The sequence below is a fragment of the Seriola aureovittata genome, chromosome 1 (genome assembly GCF_021018895.1).
Source record: "Seriola aureovittata isolate HTS-2021-v1 ecotype China chromosome 1, ASM2101889v1, whole genome shotgun sequence".
NCBI lineage: Eukaryota > Metazoa > Chordata > Actinopteri > Carangiformes > Carangidae > Seriola > Seriola aureovittata.
Window position 1 is genome coordinate 19,420,083 of NC_079364.1, and position 20,771 is coordinate 19,440,853.

The 20,771-nt window shown below is 39.0% G+C and overlaps 1 protein-coding gene across 1 annotated transcript in view; it reads right to left on the bottom strand.

The window, feature by feature from the left end:
- LOC130174222 (CUB and sushi domain-containing protein 1-like) overlaps nucleotides 1–20,771 on the bottom strand; it is a 409,154-nt gene that overhangs the window by 268,088 nt on the left and 120,295 nt on the right. Inside the window, exon 3 of the mRNA XM_056383857.1 lies at nucleotides 12,751–12,863. Coding sequence (XP_056239832.1) covers nucleotides 12,751–12,863 — 113 coding nt within the window. The remainder of the gene's footprint in view (nucleotides 1–12,750; nucleotides 12,864–20,771) is intronic.

Genomic DNA, 20,771 nt, shown 5'->3' on the forward strand with positions numbered 1-20,771 from the left:
ACACTGCACATTTGTATTAATAAGAGCTACATTGAATTCCATCATTAGAAATGTGACCATGCACCAAAGAGACAAAAATACAATATAAAAACACACAGAAAGTATCACTGAAAAAGCTGAAACTATGATGATGGCAAAACTTTTTTTTGTTTTTGTATCTATTGTATTTTGAGTACTTTAAAATGTATGTGATGGCTTTATTATTGGCTTGTTGTGTTCAGTGTTGTCATTGTACTAATGCAAGTTCCTGAATGTATGAACAGACTGAAAGCTAGCTAGCACTTAATGCACCGACCTTGTCCGTGGGAGTATTTTTGTGTCTGTGCTCAGCCTGTGATTGATTGAACTCAGAACTCCCCAGAAACTCTTATTGCGAAACATTTTCAACACATGCAGACACGGGTTTGTGTCAATTCATGTCTAATCGCATCTTTCCATTGACTTTGTATACAACTGCATTGCCTCTAAAATTCACTTTACATTCTGACTGAACACACAGTAACTCTGTTTTGTTTTAATGGCAATACATTTAAGTCTAACTCTATTAAGTACACCTCCAGTGACCTCCTTTGACCTTTCACCTCTAAACTTCACAGAAATCAAATTTTATTCTTTCCTTGTGTTATAGTATCTGTAGAGACTGTCCAGTTGTTTTTGTGCACATACTTAAGCAAACCTTTGCCACAGCACTGTCAAGACATAAAAGGGTTAGTTTTGTGATTTGTAATAGTTTATGTGTGACATATCTCGTGCCGTTGTAGGGGCACTATCAGAGGGTATGGACGAACATGGTCATTTAGGTTGTAGGATTCGTTGTATCTGCAGGATAATGGAAGATGAAATGGAAACAGAAGGTGGTTACTACTGTAGAGGTAAAAGTGTATTACTATGTGACACGGATGAAATTACCTTAACTGCAGGTGTATAGAGAGCCAGAGAGTCCAACAGAAAACAGAAAAAAAAATTGGACAGATGTCTAGTTCAGCTTCAGGTGAGAGCTGCATTTAATTTTAATAAAATATGCAGACTTTGAAATGCAGGATCCAGAAACCTCTGTGAACTCCACTCAGAATTTCAACTGCATTCAGGAGAAAGTGCTATTTGGAGTTTTAGTTTAGTTTCCACAGCTTTGCAGTTTCCTTTGGAAGGCCAGCCTGGCTTTGTAATTATTATAACAGTTCAGTAATCAGAGGCTGAAAATGATCACTACAGTTTTATCAGTATCACTAGTTTAACAGAAGCTTGTAATGAGGTAAAATAAAAAGGCAATGCACACAAAGGTCTTGTTCTCTTCTAGTGGAGAATACAGTCTTTTGTGATGCTGCCAGTAGTAATGCTGTATCTGTGTTGAATTAACACATCTTGCAGGAAGGATTTATTGCAGCACTGTTTATTGTAGGACTGTTGTATGGACTGCATTAGTTTTAGCTAGGTGTATCTAATGAACTGGCAACTAAATGTATAGGCAGTAGTAAATAGTTCGTAATGCGTATACACAAAAATATATTTTTTTCAAAAACTTTTAAAGGTTATTAAATTTAAAAACCTATGTATTGTGTTGGAGTGAAAAGACAATCTACTGATTATCCTCATCTGTGACCAACCCTATTAGCCCCTGACTGAGACATTAAAAAAATGACACAAGAAAATAATCAATTTGTAAAGAAAGGGATGTCCAAGTTATCAAAATTCTATATAGCTATTCACTGGAAACGTTTTACAAGCCACAACCAGAATTTGATAATAATAATCTGCCTCTTTCCCTTGGATGGCCATGATGTATTAAAGATTTAAGGTGTGAGAGCCAGAGTTAGAAACTCAGACAGTGAAAGCCAGAGAGAAACTGAAAGCATGACTGAGAGTCAGAGAGAGAACGTCGCTTAAATGACAGCAAGCGAGCCCTTCCTGTCTTGAAGATTGTCACACAGATTTTATAAGCTCTGCTTATCATCAGAGAGAGAAACACAGAGGATAAAAAGGGGGCACACAGATATGAAAAGGCAACAGAAATCTTTTATCTCTGTCCCCCAATTCACATTAGACTATTACAGTGCAATTGAATTGCACTGAATTGTAACTTGTGGGATGTAAGAGATAAGAAAATCTAAACTTGGGGGGTCCCATGTCACATTATCCGAATGTCATACTTTTTACATCTCTAAATGTTTAAATTCCTGACATTTACTGAATGTAGCATTAACCTCTGAGGTCAGCAATGTGATAAACACATGCACAATGTGTCAGTGAACAAGTTTAGCAAATGCATACTCTGTATGTGAACTGTTTTGTTTGTCTCTCCAGTGTTTTACATTTTCTAGGTCTAACTAGCAGGCCTAGCTTTAACAAATGAGCTGCAGTATGTGTCCGTGTGACTTTGAAAACAATTTCTGGTAGAATAATATTGAGCAGGAAAATCAATACCACCACAGCATCTGTAGCCTCAAATGATGTCCTTCATGAATCTTCAACTTAAGTTTTTAATGGCAGTCATGCCATCCTACCTGGGGCGATGGTTAGAAAATCACTGGACCTGCCTCAAACCTGAATGGTGGATCATGAATGAAATTTAACCTCAGAAATTTCACTTAAATATGATGAATGACTGGCAAATAGTAGGCCAGGTTAATAATATCCAATCCCATAACTTCTAAGTCCATGTAGTGCTTTGTGGTTAACAAGATATCATGGCTATAGGAGAAGAAATATTAAATTTAAGCTTGCATTATTTACATATTTCTATGGCTCAGTGATAGAAGAAAACCTAAATGCCTGGAACTCAACTCTGAGTAAGGCTCAATATCTTTAGCTGCTGAAGAAGCGCTGTCCACTAGCCAATAAAACAACACCATGGATGTGCTGAACATTTCCCAGGTGTGATTGAGCAAATATCCCTCTGCTCTTAGTTACTGTGCGGAGAGCAGCTAGCACAAACAGCCTGAGAATAGCACAAAAAGGGTGCTAAGTTCAAACCGCTTAGATGTCATATTGACTTTACTGCATGGTGGGAAGTTGATTACACACTCACAACACTCGCTAAAAATGTGTGTGTGAGAGAGTGAGAGAGTATCTGCCTTGGCTCTGACAACATGCTCTGATGAGGGTGGAATCACCCTTGGACACTCCTCTGACACACTCACGCTCTCACACACACACACACACACACACACACACACACACACACAGCAGGATAGTTGACATTGCTGCTTTGATCGATGTAGCTGACTACTGCTGGCGTCAGTAACAACAGCGTTATATGACACACTCCCACAGTGAAGAGCTTCCTATGGTGTTCCAGTCAATATGGGTTAATGGTGTAACGGACTGCTTCTCCCATTTCTCTCTCACTCTCACTGTCGCTCTCCTGCTCTCTTTATCTCACACACACACACTCACACTCACACACACACACACACAAACGCACACACACACACACACACAACACACACACACACACACACGCACACACACACACACACACACACACACACACACACACACACACACACACGCACACACACACACACACACACACAAATATGTAGCAGCACCTGACTATCCAAGTTGACAAATCCACCAGTAGTCCTTCCTTCCTTTAATGATTTGCTATGTTTGCTCTAAGAAGCTTCCCTGCTGAATCCATTGGCTTTGACTAAACCCGCCAACCTATTATTCTCAATGAAGGGCACACAGATACTGATAGGAGCAGGGGATAACAGGTCAATAGCGAGTTAAAATGGGCCATGCACTGGTAACAGAGAAATGCAGTAAATGTCAGTCGTAATCATAATCATTGATATCCTGCTGAGAAAAAACACACACACACACACACACACACACACACACACACACACACACACACACACACACACACACAGACACACACACACACACACACACACACACACACACACACTTCTCAGAAACTTAGGAATTGACATTTTCTATGTTTTGTGTATCATTTGTCTCAGCTGGTTGCAGCATCATTTCCACTTAAGATATGAAAGGATATTACAGTTATATATTTTTTTACAAACCTAACCTGCATACACACTGAATACTGAAATGAGAATCTAAGGTGTATAATCTGTCTTTTCATGTGTGTGCCTGCGTGTGTTTTCGTTTACATGTATGTGTGCACGAGTGCTCTACTTTAAGACATCCTATTACATACATCAAAGCAATTTACATAAACATATTATATTTACACCAAGCCCATTAATTTCAGTCATCTTAACCATTTCCACTTCAAACAGCTAATATTTTACATGTATATATAACCCATTTCATCAGTATACACACAACCCATTTCCTCAACAAGCTAATCAAAAGGAAATCCAAATGAATTTATTTTCCTTTGGAATGACTGAGACTTGTTTACCCTCTAACTTTCACTCAGATAGATGGAGTCTGTGTTGCTGTTGCCAAATCTACAAGCTCAATAATTCTCTGACCTAATGAAAGCAGTTATTATTGTGAATCTATAAATGCTAAATATAGAACACAAGCATTTTTCTACACCAGCAGCTACAGTATGTTCAGATGAAGGAAATGCTGACAGAAGTGTAGTTGTTGATTACATTATCCAAATTTCAAAGGAGACTGTCCTGAAAAAAAGGCCCTATAGATCACCTGTGCGAGCAGCTTATTACAATTTATTGTTAAGCGACCTCTATAGTCATTATGAAGAAGCAAAGTCAGGTGACGTAGTACTGACAAAGGCTGCATAAGGAGGAGGTTGGTGTGGATGGATGGGTCGACAAAGCACAGGAAATCAAAAGTCGAGATTGTTTCTTGTATCCCTGACCTTAACCTTGGGTTTATGATTGTATAGAACGTACCACAATCTTACCACAATCTTTTCCAAATCCTAACCAAGTCATTTTTGTGCCTAAACCTAATAAAACCGTGACTGTTCCACCACCTTTACTTATTATTGTTATTATGACAACGATGGTCCGTCACGCCTGCTGCTGTTGCACTGCTGCAGGTTGTGTCTGATGGTAGGGCCAAGCGGCCTATATGGTCGTTAAAGCTTGAAGACGTACTGTTTTAAAGGTATAATGATGAGAATGATGTGTAATGACAAATTTAGGACACCATGAGTGGACAAAATTTCTTAAGGAAGTCAATACTTCTTTTAGCCTCTGGTGCTCGTGAACATAGATGCTTCAAGCATATTTTAGATATTAAAAATACATTTGTCTTTATCGCAAACACAGACTAAAAACAAGGGTTGATGATCTCTAAACCTTCACATGTGAAACTTCTGGAGCTTTGTGTTGATTCTATATTTAGCAAGCTGGATCCACCTTGGAGCCTAACAGACTGGTAGACTGTCATTCAAACAGGGAAATTACACCAGCCAAGAAGATGAGAACAACGTAAAGCATGTGGTGAAAAATGACTTTAGAATTTCAATGTGTAATGTTGGATGGAGCATGCAATTAGAAATTAATTTAGGTTGTGACACAATCATTTAAATAATAAAGTGCAGTCCACACAAAATGCTTTTTGAATTGTATTTGACATTTGTCACTCATCCTTCTCACCAAACAGATACTACTCTTTGATTCTATCAAATGTAGCAAGATAAGATCAAATAAGCTCATATTGATCTCTGAGGGGAAAGTTTTCCCATTGAAGCAGCTCAAAGAAAAAAAAAAAGATTTAAAAATGAAGAAATCAATAAACAAGACTTAAAATGAATAAATCAATGTATTTTTTTTTTTTTTTTTACTGTTCTCTAATAGAAATAATGGGCCAATTCACATAGAACAGCAACAGTGGAGTCCTGTGTTCTTTGTGCTCCAAGGCTATTATTTTCTTCCTGTTGCACTTAGTGATACATGATCTCCACAGGAAGTCTGTCTGGAGTCTCTAGAAGTTTATCTGGCAGGGGGAATAAACTTAATGAATCAATAAATAAAAGCAGTGGTGCTTTCTTCTTGTATACTCCTCAAAGAGGCTACTTGAAAACTATTTTTGTCCAGTAAATTTCTAATGTTACTCAGCCTAGTGAAGGCAGTTTGACCAGTCATTGTCTCTACTAACAGGTCAGCTGGGGACAGTGACGGTCAAACCTAGACTGGAGACTGTGCTGACCGAACAGATGGATGCTGAAACATCACTGACGTCCCACTCCTGATGTGAATTTCCAGCAGTTTCAGGTTCCGGTAAAAAGTGTAAAATTTAACCAAACAACCAGCTAACCAGCCAACCAAATAACTAATAAAACAACTACCTAACAAATTATTAACAAAACAAAATAATTTCTTTATTAGTAAGGAAAAGTAATAAAAAAATGAAAAGATATAAAATTATCACTGTCACTGTCACTTTAAGCAGTGGCAGAATTGACTATCTATAATAATCAATTTAGTTGTTCATCTTTCTGAACCCTTACATCTGGAAGTAACTCCTCCAAATATGTTTTAGTCAGTCTGCCAACATGCTGTGTTTTATATTCATACTATGTCAAAATTCCCATCTACAGCAGTGCAATTTTCTGCAATGGCTATTTGCAGCCCTCCGAGATTTAGTAAGGCGAAACTCTGTGAAATAAAGGCACCACTAAGAAAACTATCTGGCTAGAGGCAGAGGAAAAAACTCTAGATGAATAAATCTTTCTTATGTGTAACATCATGTCTAAGGACCTAAAATCCCAGAGCAGGAGGCTGCGATCTTTTTGCATCTCGTCCAATGGTTGGTGGCTACAGGGCTCGTGCCACAGTCTGTGCAAAGCCTTGCATCAAGTCAGCAAGATTTGGAAGCTCCTAGAAGTGTTCCTAATGGATTCTACACTAGTCTGCACAGCAGAGAGGGAGGAAGAGAGAGAGAGAGAGACAGAGACGGTGGAAATGCCAACACCAAAGGGGATGAACTTCCTGCAATTTTACAGATATACACACATTCAGGCACGGGCACTCACACATTATGTGTTGTAATGCAGTGTAAAAGTGATACCCCATAATAATCTATACAAGGTGAAATGGTAAATATCGCCATAACAACAAGAAATGAAAAAAAAACAAAAATACCCGTGACCTGTAACACATGCACTGAAACATGTACACGCAAACAGGAACACAGCCTGTTACTTTTCCAGTGTGATCCCTATGTAATCTCAAATGTAAAATGTATGTGTGTGCAAATGTTTGTGTCGGTGTGTGTGTGTGTGTGTTTGCATGCACTCGCGTGTGTGTGTGTATGAGCCTCTATGTGTGCGCGTGTGCTTGTGTTTAATGTGCAGAGTCCCTTTAAAGGGTTTCCAAGTCGTATTTTTCACAGAAGTCCCTCAACAGGAGAGGAAACTCTGCAGCTAGCCTAGGGACTGAAAAACGTACACTCGCCCTCTTTCTCTTAGAGAGAGAGAGAGAGAGAGAGAGAGAGAGAGAAAGTGTGTGTGTTTGGGGAGAGTGGGTGTGGGAGGTTGAGACTTTGAAGATGATGTTCCTACTTTGTCTGTAAGGTGGTGGTGGGAGTCAAAAATCCTCTCTCACTCTCTTTTTCTTTCTCACACTCACACTCACACACACACACACACACACACACACACACACACACACACACACACACACACACACACACACACACACACACACACACACACACACACACACACACACACACACACACACACACAGATCAACTGTTATAGTGCATATTGTACATAATTACCACCAGTTTTAATTAATAGGCCTGGTTAATTGGAGCACTTCTCTTGTATTCTTACTCAAGATGTTAAATCAGAATTGTTAAAACATCTTTTCTCCAGAAAACAATTAGTTTTATGGTCATTTGTATACTGGCTTCACATAGAATTTACACATTAAAAATACATCAGTTAATAAAATAAGATGAACCCATTTTTGATTTCATACAAATCAAATATTAATCATCATTTTGTATTTAAACTGTATTATACATTCATAGTGATTTTGAACAAAAAGAGGTTTGTCATTAAGTTTCAACCATCGAACCCAACTAACATATGTATTTTATAACATCAGTAACAAGCACCACAGCTGCACTTGTTGTTTCCAAACATGCCATATTAAGTAACTGACATTTAATAAAGCTGAAGAAGTCTGACCCATTTTTTGTTGATCAGTTTACTCAATCTACAGTCACAGGTAGACTGGAAGCAGCAAGGAGACGACCACTTGTTAGTGACAGTCTTGTCACTACGAGAAAGTAAGGCCCTGTAACCACTGGGTGGTAACCAGCAGCCTTTCCTCTTATAGGTAGCATCACATAACGGATGCTTAGGGCTTAGTGCTGGTAGTGCTTCTCGTTGCTAAGCGGCAATTGCAACTCATTTGAAGCAAGGCAATCTTTTACTAAAAGTTGAAATATTTATAACTTTTAGCATTTGGCACCATGAGTGCTAAACATATGTTCAGCTTCCAGCTGCAGCAGGAACGTGCACAAGGGCATCTTTTACCTTCGAAAAACACCACCTTTGTGGAGAGAGGTTCCAATTGGACACACAACACATTTTTTCAAAAAAGTCCACAACTATAGCTGCAGGTCTAACTCCTGATGAGGCAGCTGTAAAGAGTTTACACTCACTGAATGATTCCTGAACACAGAGGAAATAAATATAAATATTTAAAATTATTTTATAACTTTTTTTTGCAGGGGAAACAGACGGAGATGGTGGTGTGGGAGATGAGAGAATTACATGTGACAAAAATGCTCCATCCAGGACCCCAATGCACCTGAATACAAAATACAAAACACCATTATGGTTAATAAAACATGAATGAAGCACTTCAAAACCTTCTCTTTTTAATTTCAGGATGATGATGATGATGATGATGATGATGATGATGATGATGAGGATATGTAGGATATTTGTTCTCTTGAGTAATGTTGTGTTTCATCCCTAATGTGGTGAAGACAACAAACTAGATATAGCCAGATATAAAATCCCCTCCTTCTGTCAATCTACCCCTCCCTCGTCTTCCTAGCCATCTCTCTTTTCACACCTCTCTCCCTTTAAGTTTCTCCCTTCAAATCTCTCTCTCTCTCTCTCTCTCTCTCTCTATCCCTCCCTCCCTCTCTTTCTGCTTCAGGGGAAATTAATTGATGATTATCTTGTCTTGCAGAGCTGGTTTGCAAACTTGCTTTTTTTTTATCAGCAGGGCTTCGCTTTCCACCACTTACAGCTACATTTGACCCAACCTCCCTCTCTCTTTCTCTCTCTCTCCCTCCATCCCTCTCTCAGGCGACTGGAGTCTTATCAGTTAGCTCTGTGTTCAGACTTATAGTTCAATTTGGTTTCCTTTAATAAAAGGATAGAACAGAGCAAAGATTTGTTAACAGAACCTGCTATGTTAACAGAGAGGGGCAGACAGACAGGGGAGATGGGTTGTTAAAGACAATAACAAGACAGGGCCGAATAGATTCTTTGTTAGTGTGAATTAGTTTAAATGAACAGAAACAGAGAAGGACTTGGGAAGGGAGAAGACAAGGTTGAAGAGAGAAAAGATGTAGGTGAGTCCATTGCCTTCAATAAACAGAAAATAGCAGAGGAGGAAAGAAGATGCTGGAAATAATTATGCTGAATAATAACTGTAATTTATATAAATCAGGTCACATAAAGTTAATATTAGTGATTCTATTGTGTTTGTTTTTCATTCCATAAGGATAACTGGTTGCAACATGAAACCATTGCAATGACAGGGACAATATCCAAAATACAGAGACAAAAGTTAAAAACGGTAACAGCACAAAACAATACCCCCAAAACACAAACTTTACATTCACAGATGCTTTTCAAGATATCAACAGCAAACTAGGAAGGGGTTTCTCTCAGGACAAAACATAAAAACAAGTCATTGACTGAATCCAAATGCCCACCTCTTGTCAGACACAGTGATGTATTAACTGCCATCGGTTAAATGTGCTATCAGATGGGGTCTTAAGATCTCGCATGTGTCCGTGGTTATGAATTCAAGTTTGTGATATCGTAACCTATCTGGTAACCCGAGCACATTTACGATCAGTTTTTAAAGGTATTCACATTAGCAATTTATGCAATATATGGGTATGCAGGGTCTCCGGCTTTACATAGCTGAACAGAGATACAGGTTAAAGGATAAATAAAAGAGCATATAGGTTGATATGCACAGTAAAACTCCTTTTGCTTTCTTAATCTGAACACAAACACTGCTAATATCGTATTCCCATCAAACATTTCACTCATGATTCTCACCCAGTAGGTGGTCCCAGTTTCTTTCTTGGTTAGATGAAAACAAACTTTTGCCTGTCTAACTCTGCAGATTATAACAAGCATCCCAAATCAGAGATGAATCATGCATCTGCTCTGGATTCAGCCTAAGTGATGACAGGAACAGAGGTGATTCCCACAGTGCCACATTTTTCCTGCATCAGGGTTTGGCCTCAACAACTTGAGCAGGCAGCCAACAAGTGTTTTTGTTTCAAGTCAAAAAGTCATGACTATGACAGTTAACAGTAATATCTGAGTGCTATCTATCAAAGTGTGGTTAAAGCTGCATAGCACACCCTAAAATCTCTCTGAAATTGTCTGACAATTTGAGATGCGCAACTGATTAATATTTGATGTCTCAACGTGTTGTATTACACATGCTATTAACTTTTCAGTGAACAATGACTTTGTTTTGGTAGACTGCATTACATGTGGCAAAGGATATGGTTTGTGATAACTGTTTGTTTCTCATTTGAGAGACACAATCCTTTGAACAATGTAACTAGATTATTTTTGCCACAAAATGTTTTTTTTATTTGATTGCATTTTGCACAAATAATATAGCATAGCATGGAAAATAACATAGTGTTAAGTGTCACAGTTTATCTTCCCTCTGATACTCTGCTATAAGGCTGCGACTGAAGTCTATCTCCTTACCTCGAAACTGAATCTAATCTGCAATAGACACCTACTTTCTTTTCAGTGTTTTATTTCTCTTATTTCTTTCTCTCTCTCTCTGTGTCTCTCTCTCTCTCTCTCACACACACACACAGACAAGTATTCACACCCACAAATACACGTACAAGCACACATACAAACAGACATGAATCAATTTTTGATGTCTAGGACTTAATGCAAAACAAAGTGACATTAGCAGAAAGACCTATCAGTCAACTGACATACCTACCTACATGGATGCACACATATGTGCACGTACATGCACGCACATGCATACACACACACACACACACACACACACACACACACACACACACACACACACGCACACACACGCACACACACCCACACACACACGCACACACACCCTACCAAGCATTCCTGAGGCAACAAGCACACTTAGAGGTCCCTACAGATGTGAAACAGAACAATGGATAGAAAGAATAAAGACAAAGTACTTCCTGGAAAAAGGTTTAATGGCTGTCAGGTTTGCTTTCAACATACACAAACACACAAATGATACACATCCAGGAATACACACACCAAAACGCACTGAGATTCAGTATGACAAAGGTGACACACACACGTACAAACACACGTACACACACACACACACACGTACACACACACACACGTACACACACACGTACACACACACACGTACACACACACACGTATACACACACACACACACACACACACACACACACACACACACACACACACACACACACACACACACACACACACAGGAGAGTAAATGTGTATATCTGGTCTCTTGAGTTTGTGTTTGATATTTAGAGTTCATGATTCATAGATGACCTGTTATACAAGCATAATGGAGCGCTCTTGTATATGTTGTGTATGTGTGTGTATGTGTTTGTGTGCGCGTATCTTCCAAAGGTCAGGCTAAACATTTGTGTTACATTGCAAAAGGCACATAGACATGCAACAGTCTGACATACAACATTCATAGCACACACATAAGACACAAAGCAAAACTACATGCAGCCAGGAAATCAGCATGGCAAGCACCTACATGAACATACACCTCTCAGTGCAGGAATACGAATACAGGACACAAGTTGTGAATATATGTCTATAGAATATGAATAAATATACATATAATGTATAGTTCCCACTGATGGAGGGACAACCAAGATAGCAGCTCTGGGCTGTGAGCCAAGACTCGCCCACACAGAACTATTAACATGAACAGTTATTCTCATAAATCAGAAGCAGAGTTCTGCAATACAGTTTCACCCTGAGTCCAGAGACATTTTCTGCATCTACATCACTGCTTATTCAACTAATTTTGATCAACAGAGGATTTCTCAGTGCTATAAACTGACACAGAGTCTATGAAAAACCAACTTACTTCTAATACCTGATCTAAAACATCTCCAAGTGATTCTCACTAAGAAAGACAATGATGATTTAAAAAGTTAGACACTGATAAAACAGCTAATCTGAATTAGATATCCTCTAATCAATAGCAACTGTAACCAAAGTGTAGAACATCGCTATTGACTCCAACCATGTCAGTAAAATCACTCCAAGTAACCGCAACCATCCTGTCATTTAGATGAAGCACTACATCGTTTGTTGTGCATACTTTATGTTCTAGTCAGTAATAATCATAATCAGTAATGTCCAGGCTTATTTTCACTTTACTTAGCATATTGTGTTACTTAAAGCACACTGTTATTCATGTACATTTTCTGACATGATTCAGTCACTTTGCAGTATCAAATCTCTCATCACTGTCGCCTCAGAAACAGTCTGTGTATCATGATCAGCATTCACACATCACTATGAACACTCACACAAGGTCTTACCTTCATATACCGCTTTGAAGCCCTGTGCACTGACGGCAAAGTCTGTGGTAAACCACAAGGCCAATATAGATCCACTGCTGACTATAGGAGAGGGCAGCATGAATCCCGACAACCTGAAAAACACAAAGAAATGCTTAAAAAAAATACTCCAAAACACAGCAAGACAGTTGACTGTTGACTTCTGAAAGAGAAGAACGAGGCAACATCAGATCTGAAAACCTGAAACACTCTTGCAAACTGTCTGTTGTTTGTGGGAATGCTTTCACTTTTTCTCAAGTGGGCTTTGGCCGCGGAGGGTAAGCATACTGCCAAGTCTGAAAAATAAATAAGTATATGACAGTAAAATACAATGTTGATGTGGTGGTTAAGACCCCCAGCCCTGTGGCCATAAAGATTCCTGCTGGCCCGAGATCAGTTTTATGAGACCTTCTCTTTTGTGTTTTCCCAACTTTGTGCTATACTCTCAGGTTTCCTGCTGTCTTCTCCGTTGAAGAAAACAGACAGTGAAGGGAATGATTTTCCGATTCTCTCAAAATAAATCTTTGATACACCACTGACCAACCTAACCAACCATATCGTGTGCCCAGACACTTAGAACAAACACTGAAAATAAAACCATATTGCAATTTATAGCAAAACAAGCAAACTAACATGTGATAGGAAAAGTCAGGTGAGCTCTTGATTACACTGGAGCTCATGCTGAAACTGCCTTTTGAGACTCAATTGAGAGGTAGTGGTTAAATAATTTTGGAGGAGAATAGGGAGGTTTCTGAGGGAATAAACAACACAAAACTGAAAGAGCTGGAATTGAACGAGATGTATTGACTTGCCAAGATAATGAAGCCAAAATAATGTGGATAAAAACAGGGTATATAATGAAGAAACACTTATTCAGTGGGGACACTGACATCTGACTTTCATACAGTTATGACTGGGAGTTCTGGTATGGAATCAAGTAATTTCAAGGTTAAGTCAATCACCAACCTTGCTGCACATTTGACAGAAGCATATAGATGTACTAGACAAAGATACAGCTTAAGTCGTGCATCTATACCTCTACGGACTCACTATCATACAGTGGATCAAAACATATCTTTATTTGCCACTATAAAGAGTAAAACCCCAACACAAAATCCAAACCCAAATTTACAGAATGCTTTTCAAACCAATAAATGAACAACAACAAACAAGTGCACTGACTGCAGGTGTTGGATTCCAGAAACCTGTTTGGTTTTCTAGGCACAGCCAAAAGCAATGTGTCAATTTTGATGATCTTTTACAGATGATGGAGCTCTGCTGGCTTTGTTTGCAGATGAAGGTGAATGGTCAGTATGAGGTTCAGCATCTCCATGTCTGAGACCACAGTGCTCTGCTTGATATGGTGGTTTGCTCCCTGGGGAAAAACTGTACCCCAACTGAAGAACTAAGTAAGGGACCAAAATGTCTTCATGAAATGTCTGAGCTCGCTCTTAATGCAAGGATGAGGATATCTGATACTTAGAAGAGACTCAGTAGAATCACTGCTTCTTATTGACCAGTTGAGGTCATTCTGCACCCAATAGGGATGCGTCCTGGTGGAGGTATTCTGGGCATGTCTGACTGGGAGGAAACCTCGGGGCAGATCAAAGACCCCAGGTATTACATATTCAATCTGGCCTGGGAACACCTGGATATCACCCAGGAAGAGCTGCAGGATGTGGCTTCAACATGTAACCCTATTCTATTCTATCTACAGATTTCCCTTTTAAAAATGCTTTTTTTTCCAGTTATTATTTAGATTCATGATTTTAATCTTACATGTACATTTTATTGTGCTATTGTTATTACAAGCAGAACAGGAAATTAAAAAACATGAACTGACGCCATTTTACTTTGAGTGTCTCTGAAAGCAAACAAACCGTAATACAGTGTTAAAGTAGCTCTTGATATATCCAGGTCAGGGGAACAATGACTGGAGGACAAGTTTGGACACAATCAATTTTCCTTGGTTCACAATGCACAATGTATGCAACAATGAAAGGGTAGAGGAGACAAAACCAAAGGGAATTAGAATAGAGGGAAATGAAGACAGATATTAAATCAGTATTCAAGTGCTAACATAATCAAAACAGTGTCAACAATTACTCTGTTTTCTGTATTATCTGCCATTTCATAAAACACATTTTACATCATTGGAAAAGTCAGCTAGGTTAATATAGTTTTTGTGGCACGCAAAAAATTTGACGATGAATGTGAGAAAGTGGAAAAGAGTCAAACATGAATAAGGGTTTGTACAGACAGTGGAAGAAAGGTGGATGGACAAAAAGGACAGTAAAAGAGGAAACCACTTAACTGCTAAGCAACACAGACGACAGTGAAAACAGAGAGAAGTGAAAAATGAAAAAGTTGAATTCTCTGGCCTCAGAGCAAGGACACAGAGGACAGACAAAAACAGATGAAGGGAGCATGTGAAAAGTGACAAACGGAAAGAGAGATGGAAGGGAAGGGAGGGGACAGAAGAAATGGAGAAAGGACAGAAGAGAGAGGGATGCAAGGTTTGTAATGAGATGAACCACAAGGAGAAAAGAAAAGCATTTTTCTTCTCATAAGTGTAAATGAGATTTTAGTCACAATGTGGTGTGTGGCACCACATTTTATTTATTTATTCTTTGTTCAGTTGTTGAGCCAGTAATCAAACTTTTGGGTTATTTGGGTTTATAGATACTTTTTGAGGCCAAGCATTCAGGTCCCTGTGGCTAGGTTAATTAAACATTGTGCACAGTTCACACCAGCAGCGGACAGGACATGCTAATAGTTGTGTGCAAACTTAAGAAACTTATGATTATTATTATCATATTACAACTGCTTGTGTAGTTTCTTAATATTTTTAAAGTACTAACAATAATCCCACTTATAGCTTTGTATAATTTAATATAAAAAGCAAATGAATTCATATTTTAGCTGTCCACATATATGCTTGTTGGCAAGTTACAGTGATACAACTGACAATCATTTACATTTGCATTACATTTACTCATTCGGCGGGGAGGGACATCACTAAACCTTCAGTTCAGTAGCAGAACTTGGTGTCGGTACTAAGTACTACATCTATTCAATAAGTGCTAGGAGATCAAGTAAAGAAGTGCACCAAAAGTACCTAGTAAGTGCTAGTTAGGAATGTTAGGGTGTTAAAGATGTTAGGAGTGAAGCTGCTCGGGTGGGGTGATTTGGGAGGCCATGGGTAGCCACTGTAGGTTGATGAGTAGGGGACTGATGTGCCATTTTTGGCTAATCAAAGACCAAAGGGTTGCCACTTGGACTATCTGCAAGTGTTTCACTTCGTGTGAAGGGAGGCCCGCCAGCATTGCGGTAGTCAAAGTGAGAGAAAACCATGGCCTGGAGCAAGAGCTGGGTGGTGTACTAAGTCAGGTAAAGCCTGATTTTTCTGATGTTGTATAGTGCAAAGTGGCACGACCGGGAGACGGATACAATATGGTCTGAGAAGGATAGCTGGTCATCAAACATGACACCAAGCTTTCTTGTGACATTGGTTTGGGCAAGAGAGAAAGAAGTGATTTTGATATTGATATAGTGATAGCGAGTGACTGATTGGCCAGGATGACTAGGAGTTCAGTCTTAAAGAGGACACATACTGTGTGTGAAAATCAATTTTACACTTCAACAGAAACAAACTCCTCCTTGAGGTTTAAATTCAGCCAAATATCTGCCCCCTCTTCACTTGTGATGAAATAGCCAACATCTACAGTACATTTCATTATATCTTATTTGAATTCATAAAATCAGTGCTGGCAAGTGCAGGTGATTTCACATGGGTATTTGCTCACATGTAATCCCAAAGGTTTCACATGGGTTGATGCATTGGTGTCATGTGGGAATTTATATGGGTTTCACATGTAATCCCATATGTTTCACATGGGAATTTACATGGACTTAACACATTACACCACAAAAGTATTCCAAAACCACGTTTCCAGTATGTACCATCACCATGTGCTCCACACATCTCACGTGTGATTTTTTTTCTGTAAGGGATTTGACAAAGCTACCCCCTCTTTCCAGCCGTTTCTTATTTCGCTTTTTCTCAAATAAAATTTTGTTCAGTGAAGTTCTGGTTTGCTCTGCATGTACTGTAATAGTGTTCACTAGAATGTTTGTTCATGTTTACAGGTTTAGGTTTAAAATTATGTCAAAATTGTATAAAAGAAAAAATAGAACAAATTTATCAATGAGCACATTGAATCAGTAGTTTTTTATAATTACATTATTTTCAGTTGTAGTCCTGAGTAAGCACAATTCAGCTGTTTTTTGTGTTTTGGCTAAATACTATATGTATTGTGTTGGATATCATATCACCACAAAGCTTCTGTTTATCCCCGTTCCTGCCATTACTAAATAAAATAAGCATAAGTGGGGCATGCTATGGCAAGGATGAGAAGAAATGTCTGTTCTGCTGCTGTAAGGTGCTGTTTGTTTTGTTTTTACCGTTCCTAATATGTACTAGCTTGTGTCACATTTACCTAAAACCCCTTGTAACCCATCACATAATTTTTTAGCTTTGAATCATATATTATGATTCTGCGGATTGCATGGGATTGGCATTTCTTTTGTTGGTAGTGTGACATCATCTACTTTTACAGACTGTGTGTGCTGCACTTTCAGTGCACCTTCCATTTCCTCAACTAGAAAGAGAATTGCCTGGTCACAGGCTACAATAAATCACTTTGGTGGCCCACAGGGGACAGCAGTTGCATTCTCACATGAATATTTCACTAGTCAACATACAAAATGTGAACAAAGTGAAATGAGTATAACCAATTATTGGGCGCAAGCTTTGCTACTTCATTTTTAATTTCATGGATGCATGAACTTTCAAGGGCATTTTTGCTATCGGTCAAGGTTAAATTGTGACACTCATGGGAGATTTAGATAGAGGTTGATTGGTACATGAAGGACTTCTATTGATCAAGCACGTAATGGCAGTAGCTACTATGGCTGATACTGGAAACTGCAGACATAAAGCTGTTTTCTTTGTGTTTTCAACATGTTGTGGTATTGACCTAGATGAAGATTTAGCTCAAACAAATTCATTGATAAATAATGTATTGATTGGAAAAAACATGTCCCATTAAAACATATACACATCTTAAATGTTATAAGTCATTATTAACAGTGCAAAATCTGTTTTTGGGCAAAACACATTGTGTAAACCCAAACAAGCATCATTATCCCTTTTCTCTTTCTGTCTATCAAATGGGAATAAAATGGTGCTTTGATATGTGTCTCAAATGGAGTGACCAAGAGACAGAGGAGAATTCTCACACTCTCACACACACACACACACACACGCTCGCAGCCAAGATTGCCAGTCAGTTAGTCAGTCAGGTAATGAGCAGTAATCGCCTGGCTGTCACTGTACTGATGGACTGACATGATTCTATATCCCTGTCTAGCTCTGCTTCTCTCTCTCTCTTTCTATCCGTCTCTCCTCCCCCTTTCTCTGCTCTCTTTCCATCTTGGGTTCCCTCCCAATCAGGCCAGCACACTGATCCTACGGCTGTTTGACATTTATACAAAAATAAGTGAGCCGGCTTTAGAGTATGTGACCATTTATCCAGTCGGTCAACTGTCCAACCAGTCAACCAGCTTATGTAATCAGACAGCCACTCAGCGATTCCAGCCAGCCGGGCTTTACAGTCGACCAACCAACCAGCCGGCTTGCCTGTGTGCCTTTCTGTTACTTTGTACATCTGTCTGACTGCCCATCTGTATCTGCCTGTTTTACAGTCTATCTCTTGCTCTGCCTGCCAGTCTATCAGACTGTCGGCATGTCTCACGTTGACAGACCCTTATGTGCTAAGATTACTGTTGAGATCGGATAGTAGAACAGTAATATGGTATTGGGAAAAAAGCATCAGCGCTATTTTTATTATCATCACAGGACCACATTTCCACAGATTAGACGGCAAAAATAACCCCAAAAAAAACCTTGGCATAAGTGTAAACGAGTTAGTCCCTCAAAAGATTACAGCTGGTGCAGTTTGGCAGCATTTCAGATTTGTACAATATGATAACGGAGACCCAGGAGATCTTGGTAAAGATGTATGTTTGATTTTCATGAACAAAGTGACAGCTGGAAAATACAGCTGGGAATACTTCAAATTTGACACCCCGAACCTGGAATCTATGAATCTGAAGATATGTGTTCAACACCTCCACATCCAGCTGCGGCCCAAACATGACCACCGAATAATAAGTTTACTCAGCAAAACAGTAGAGCACAAAAGGTACAATGTGAGGTGGAAAACCCCAAAATTGAGTTAGTGAGCTTTCTTTGTGGAAAGACTCAGTGACGTTCAGCTGCCTTTTTATAAAGCAGTGATGCCTCGCACAAAATTCTCCCTTCAGGTGACCACAACCACATTTCACCCATATATCAGAATTAGCCAGTGAAACCTAATACCTGTATAAGCTGGTAAACCTGAAAGGAACCAAACCCATAACAGCACAAAGTTGGAAAAGGATGAAGAAAACAGATGGAAACACCCTTACTGTCCATGTGCACAAAACGTAGTGCTGTGTGATGGTTGATGCAAATGTGCCATGAACATATAGCCCAGTTATTCAGTTACAGGCTTGTTACGATGGCGTTTACAGATGGAATTTGGAAAGTTTTTATTCATTTATGTATTGTCACACATACTGATAACAATTTTAGTTCAAGTCATTTCCAGCAATCTGATTTCATGTTTCCCTTCTTATCTGGAAATGTACACATCTAAATCAAAGCCTGACAACCTTTAGTACGCCCTTGCAGTGTTCTGGTAAAATCAGAGCTTACAAGTCGTCCACCAAACAGAAACTTTCAATAACATTTACGTTTTAAGTGTTGGTTCAAACAGCCTTCTGAAGCTCACTGTATGTCAGCTAGCCATCTCATATGGAATATATTAAATGTATATGCAGAATAGACAGCGCTGATGTTTGGCATCTAGGCTGTGACTTCCTCTCTCCAAACACGAAATAACCAAGGAGGGAGTGGGGAACGACGATACTAACTTCTCCCCTGAGGAGAAGGTAGACTCAGAGCCTGTAGCTGGATCCATGGGTGGAAGTGGGGCTTTCAAATGTTACAGGAGGCAGGTGAGCGATGGAGCACTAATGGCTTAAGAACACATCATGATTAGAAGGGTCAAATGGCTATATTTTCAGTAAGAAAGTATGTTGTGCGAATGAATAAAGCATTACAGGTGGCTTAACATATTTTATGTACTGTATGTTAGCAGGTTGGATTAGAGGCCAGTGGTCTTCATGTTGGTGGTTTCACTTGTTTATGCTAAATATACTTCTGTAAATTAATTAAGTCCTGAACTATTGATGTTAAATGCTGATCGCTCGTCTCCTCTCTTTTAGGTTTTATGTTGATATTGACCAGTACTGAGCGAATGTTTTTCAAAACTTTATTTACGGGTCTCATGCACTGTTTTCTAGCAATGTCTGTGACAACCTGTATCAATCACATCTTAACAATGCCAAATCAAGCGTGATGTTGGCAGTCTGGGAATTTTAACACCTCACACTTAAGAAATACAAAAGAAGCTTGTGAACAGACTGTTGTAGCTTGAAATCCACCAGACATCAGGGGAAATCCTGACAGGACAAGTGAAGAAAAGACGTATTTAGTGACCGTTTAATGTGTTTCACTGAGGCGCTTGACCTCCGACTGCTCTGGTGAAGCTGGAACAATAGATGGCTCTGATGGGGAAAAATGAAGTAGAAAAAAAATAGACCATTTTTCCACTACTCATGTCAGTGAAGTAAAGTAAAACTTTCCAGTGAGTCATCATGACTGCAGCATGCTGCTTTCAAAACTAAAATGATATTCTTTCTGGGTTGTGGATTTTAATTTTAACAGTTCAGTTCCCAACAAAAATATGACTAAAACCCACTTTCTAATGAAATTTAGATGGTGAAGCAACTCATCAGTCACACTGATTGATTTATTGATTTGTTTGTAAAGTTTC